Source organism: Salvelinus fontinalis, chromosome 7 (assembly GCF_029448725.1).
Source record: "Salvelinus fontinalis isolate EN_2023a chromosome 7, ASM2944872v1, whole genome shotgun sequence".
NCBI classification, from domain to species: domain Eukaryota; kingdom Metazoa; phylum Chordata; class Actinopteri; order Salmoniformes; family Salmonidae; genus Salvelinus; species Salvelinus fontinalis.
This window is the reverse complement of record NC_074671.1, coordinates 57,034,299-57,039,861: the sequence shown is the minus strand read 5'-3', so window position 1 is coordinate 57,039,861 and position 5,563 is coordinate 57,034,299. Positions and strand designations below refer to the sequence as shown.

At 43.6% G+C, this 5,563-nt stretch overlaps 1 protein-coding gene across 1 annotated transcript; it reads left to right on the top strand.

Annotated features, from left to right (window-relative positions):
• The first annotated feature begins 929 nt into the window (after nucleotides 1–929).
• Nucleotides 930–3,931, top strand: LOC129858859 (transmembrane protein 182-like). Its single transcript, XM_055928094.1, has 3 exons — nucleotides 930–1,745; nucleotides 1,884–2,117; nucleotides 3,465–3,931. Exons 1-3 carry the CDS (start codon nucleotides 1,460–1,462, stop codon nucleotides 3,704–3,706), a joined length of 762 nt encoding a protein of 253 aa, XP_055784069.1. The 5' UTR covers nucleotides 930–1,459; the 3' UTR covers nucleotides 3,707–3,931.
• The last annotated feature ends 1,632 nt before the right edge of the window (nucleotides 3,932–5,563 follow it).

The following is a 5,563-nucleotide window of genomic DNA, read 5'->3' as shown; positions in this document are numbered from 1 at the left end:
TACAGAGTTTAATGGCTGTGATAGGAGAAAACTGAGGATCGATCAACAACATTGTAGTTACTCTAATTGACAAAGTGAAAAGAAGGAAGCCTGTGTGTGCTGCTTTCCAACAGACACTGGGAGACAAATTCACCTTTCATCAGGACAATAACCTTAAACACAAAGCCAAATATACACTGGAGTTGCTTACCAAGATGACATTGAATGTTCCTGAGTGGCCTATATACAGTTTTGACTTAAATCGTCTTGAAAATCTATGACAGGACTTGCAAATGAATCTGTAGCAATAATCAACAACCAACTTGACAGAGCTTGAATACTTTTAAAAGACAAAATATTGTACAATCCAGGTTTGCAAAGCTCTTAGATTCTTAACCAGAAAGACAGCTGTAATAACTGCCAAAGGTGATTCTATCATGTATTGACTCAGGAGTGTGAATACTTATGGAAATTAGATACAGTATGTCTGTAATACATTTTCAATACATTTCAATAATTTATAAAAACATGTTACTTATGGGGTATTGTGTGTGAGAAAAAATATCTATATAATACATTTTGAATTCAGGCTGCAACACAACAAAATGTGGAATAAATCAAGGGCTGTGAATACTTCCTGAAGGCAGTGTATACAGTATGTACTGTAAATGTATTCTGTTTTTCCTGTTTCGAAAAATAAACGTTTTATTAGACATCTGTTCATTTTGTTGAATTTTGGGGACAAAAGCAGTTGCTGCGACACTCAGATAGAGGGTTCCATCAGAGGTCTGAGTGCCAGACGGTACACTACAACACACACACTTCTATTTTTGTGTGTGTAAAAACAGTGCAACAGTATCCCTGGAAGTGTCACACGCATGACAACAGTGATTATTTTTACACCATCGCACGCACGCACGCACGCACGCACGCACGCACGCACGCACGCACACACACACACACACACACACACACACACACACACACACACACACACACACACACACACACACACACACACACACACACACACACACACACAGGTCTCTCCACAACATCTGATTGGTGAGTGGGAGTTGCTGGGAATAGATGAAGCATAAATAACCAGCTCCTGTTTAGAAGCCTCCATGTCAAACACGATACTTCTGATTGGATGGTCATCGGACAGTTATATTTGCTCTGCCCCTGGACACACCCCTATGACAAAGTATTTGAGGATTTACTAATGGAAATCAAGGCGGATAGGTCTGCTACAGTACGTAGGATAGTATCTGGCTCCTTCTCTGTCCTGCTATTCGTGGGGACGAAGCCGATCAACGAATCGACTGACTGGAGGACAGACAAACATCCGAACAGAGAAACAGTGACGCAGAAAGACAGACGCACAGACGGCCAGACCGAACGAACACCCGACACACTGATAGACTGACAAACCTTCACAATTGACTGACCGACTGAAGACAGATAGGCCAGATAGGTCATGTCTCCTGCTGAGAGGCTGAGTGTGCTCCTCTTCCTAGCTGGGTTCTTCGGGGGCTTGGGGGCCCTGTCCCTGATGCTCTCCTTTGGGACAGACTACTGGTTGCTGGCCTTGGAGACCTGTGGCCCTGGGGGGGCATCAGAGACCTGGGAGGCTGGGGCCCTCAGACCTGGGGAGGGGGAGATGGAGGATCAGGACACTGTGACATTCTTCCACCAGGGCTTCTTCTGGAGGTGCTCCTTCAGTGGGAGGAGAGAGGAGGACATGATGTGGCACTTCTGGATCAGTAAGTATGAGACTTCTTTTCACCTGTTTATCAAATAGAAATACTGTAGCAGACAATACATTCATTGATGAATGACAAGAATGACCTGAACTGTAATATAATGAACTAAAAAAATACAACGTACATTTTTTTTCAAAGCCAATCAACCACACCAAAAGGTCTGTGTGCCTGCCTACCTCTTCCCATTTTATGCTTCTGGGCAAAGCACGGGTTACCAGGCACTCGACACTGCAGTCTACAGGGCCTTCTGGAGCATCTTCCTTCTAGTGGGCGTGGTCACTGTTATGATTGGTGGGTTTGTCATCATCTGTGCCTCTCCATTGGCCAGCCACAGGCTCTACAAAGTAGGCGGGGCACTCTTGCTCACTGGAGGTGAGTTATCGGTTGTGTTCCTCTGCTCAGACTTTGCTGACGCATGCCAAATCTTACAATGCCTGGATAGGTATTGTTACATATCAGCTAACCACATCATATGTTATAGAAATCTGGTGCCAGAAGGCATAGTCGATGATGTAGCACGCAACCATTGGTTGATGCATGCATCGTCTGATCAGAGCAGGGGAACACGATCATCAGTTACTACCTATGGTTGGGTCCACTCAACTTTACATGAAGCTCAAAGTTCAATTTAGAGCAGTGGCGATTTTAGCATCTGTTTTACATTAATTACACTAGAACGGTGACAAACGGTGCCCACACAGGGTGCCTACATAAAGCTGTCCCAACAGCAGAGTCCCAACAGCAGTCCCAATACCTTACCACTGCTACACCTGGCTATCAGCGGAGCCTTGTCTGGCAGTGAAACAGTTCATTCAGCCTCATTTACTTTCTTAAAAAAAACATAGCTGATATGGCTGACTTGTTAAACAAATGTGGTTTCTACTGACAATTGAGATGTACAAATTATGGCAATACGGGATATGAGGCCATCCGTAATTTCGATTAAGACATGAATGAGCGAGCTAGGACGGACGTAGTCAAATGCACAACAGAATTCAGAACATGGGCCGTTTTTACATTATTCTCCCTGTACACCAAGTCAAAAATGATAGGATAAATCTAAGGGGCATATTTTCAGACAATGAAAGCTCTTATAATACTCAATGATTACATTTCTCTAAAACAGGCTTATCCTTTTTGTTTATCTTTTTAAGCTTGAAAAAGAGACCCTTAAACCCAGACTTGGGACCATACACCCACTCTACTGAATAGCAGGCTAGTGATTGCTTTGCTATGCTTGCACTTAGCCACTGATTCCTTCCAAACCACTCATTGTTGAATTTACAATTTTCAACTTGTTGTGTAATGTCCAATGGCCGATGAGCACCTGTACATTTTATCTATCATTTCTCTTTGTTATTTCTTCTCATATGACAAGGATTTAAAAACATTTGCCAGTAGATTTCTGACTTGATTCATGATGATGACTGCTAGCTTGCTAGCCAAGATTAGTGAAAGTATGATGTTGACATAATCAGTCAAAGCTGCCGTAGTTTGTATGCGGCTTTATTAACATTATTATATATATATTTTTAAATTGTTTGCAAACTGATATGTGACACGTATTAATGCCAAAATAACACGTAAAACAGGCATCCCCACCTGCCCTGAATGACGGGTTGCCACTATATCAGGAGACACATTTATGTTCTATTAACTTTTATAGAATGTTTCCCTCTTCCTCCCCCTCTCTCCCCCCTGTCCCTCTCCTCTCTCCAGGTCTATGTCTCCTGGTTGTAATAATGATGTATGTAGTCTGGACCCAGGTACTGGACACTCTGGAGGACTACGCTGCCCAGCAACACTCCTCTCAGTGTCCAACAGTCTACCACCTCAGCGTCCAATACGGCCTCTCCTTCCTGTTTGCTCCCGTCTCCGTCTTCTTCTTCCTGCTGGCAGCACTACTCTTCATCCTGATTGGACGAACAGTGCGGAGGTGCCATCACAAAGTGCCAATGTAGTGACTGAGGGGGGAAACAGCCAGAGAGGAAGTTGGGAATGAACCATGCAGTGACTCCAGTGCCATAAAGGCTCAGACCTGCATGTTCAGTCTATAACAAGAGCCAGTAGTGACTGATACCATGGTCAAGTCTTATGGCTCTCACAGAGTAATACAGATGGACCATATTAAATACATTTGGAATAATCAACTGGGATTAGCTTTGAATAAAAAGGCTACAGTCTCATTGGGAGTTGTGACTACATTTAATTCCACTGATTATTTGCAACCAGTTCTGGACTCTATCAGACAGTCCAGTCATAGAGGGTAATGAATTAGATTGTCATTATCTATTGGGATAATCATGACGGACGGGACAGCGGGTTCCTAATCAACTGCAACCCATCTGACTGGAAATACAGCTGGGTTCCGCTACCACCACTAGAGAGCAGTGTTGCTTTAACAGTAGTAAAGTAGGACAAATAGAACACTGTTCACAGTATTTCTAACCCAAATACTTCAAGCCATCTCAGAGAGCTTATATAGTTTCGATGGGAACAGACGTATCCCAGCCAACGTGAAGTTGCATCATTCATATTTGATTACAGCAGAGAGATTAAAAAGTTGAAAAAGGAAATGGTGAGATAATTTATTCAATTGCCTTTTTTTTGGACCAAACAAAAGATAATATATGTTCAGTTTTTTCCCTTCTTCTGTACAGTACGATTAACTCCATATTAAAGTAACTGATACAGAAAGCCCACCATCACACCTTTATAATTGGAAAAGGCAAACATTATGAGTTCTCTCTCAGTGGCGAGGGCCTGAGACAGTAAGACAGCGATGAGATGAGGCTGACTGGGGGAGGAAAGGAGGGGAGGAGAAGAGGTGAAGTGTCTCAGCAGTGTGTTTTTCTTTTCTTTTAATGTCTTTCCTCCTCTTCCTAGTCTGAGCTGTGAACAAGGTGAGCGTAATTACACTAGGAGCTTGTCACATTCACTTCTGTGGCCTCACACTGCCTGAAACATCTCTGGCACTAGCACCCCCCCCCACCTACACCCCCCATCACCACCCGCCTGCGTTAAACGCACACCGGCGCCACGAGCCACTCGTTTTTTTAAATTTTAATGATAGCCTGATTCAGTCATCTTTTGCTTTCAATCTTGTATTTTTTTAGAAAAAGAGATTCTGTTGGCAGATTCATTTCCAGTATGTGTCCCCCCCCCCAATCCAACATCCTCCAGATTCAGTGTTATGTGTCACTGTCACCCCAGCGTTGCTCACACACTGTTGTTGATCCCCTCGTCACCTGGGTCTCTGTCCCTGAGAAATGAGACTGTCCACAACAATTACTACAAGAGCAATAAAGTCTCTCTACTGTTCTCTCATTCTCTCGTCTTGCTCTCTCTCTCTCTCTCTCTCTCTCTCTCTCTCTCTCTCTCTCTCTCTCTCTCTCTCTCTCTCTCTCTCTCTCTCTCTCCCTCCCATTCAAAATGAAAAAAGGTGGATCAAATGTAAGTCACATGGCAGATTACAAAATGAAGACCATTTTTTTTAAGTTAAATGTATTTTCTACAAATACTCCTTAGCTCTTTGGTTGGCACTGTACAATCAGCAAATCAGTACTTGCATGATTTGCTTTTGTGTGTGACTGTAAATCACCCTCACATATTACTGGGTACAATCATGGCATAGTTCCCCTCCTTCTTATCCTCCACATCCTCCCTAAACACACCCTGTCCTCCCAGTTGGTTTGGTCCACTCAGCCCAGGGCCTCGGGTCCCACCCAGGGGCCACAATTATTCATCCCTTTGCTCAGCCAACTAGAAGAAATTACCCTCTCTCCAGATCCAGGACCTTCTAACCTGAATCAGAACCC

Coding starts and splice junctions, on each gene's coding strand:
- LOC129858859 (XM_055928094.1), top strand. CDS start 1,460: ATGTCTCCTGCTGAGAGGCTGAGTGTGCTCCTCTTCCTAGCTGGGTTC. Junction 1,746..1,883: donor GATGTGGCACTTCTGGATCA/GTAAGTATGAGA, acceptor TTTTTTTCAAAG/CCAATCAACCACACCAAAAG. Junction 2,118..3,464: donor GGCACTCTTGCTCACTGGAG/GTGAGTTATCGG, acceptor TCCTCTCTCCAG/GTCTATGTCTCCTGGTTGTA.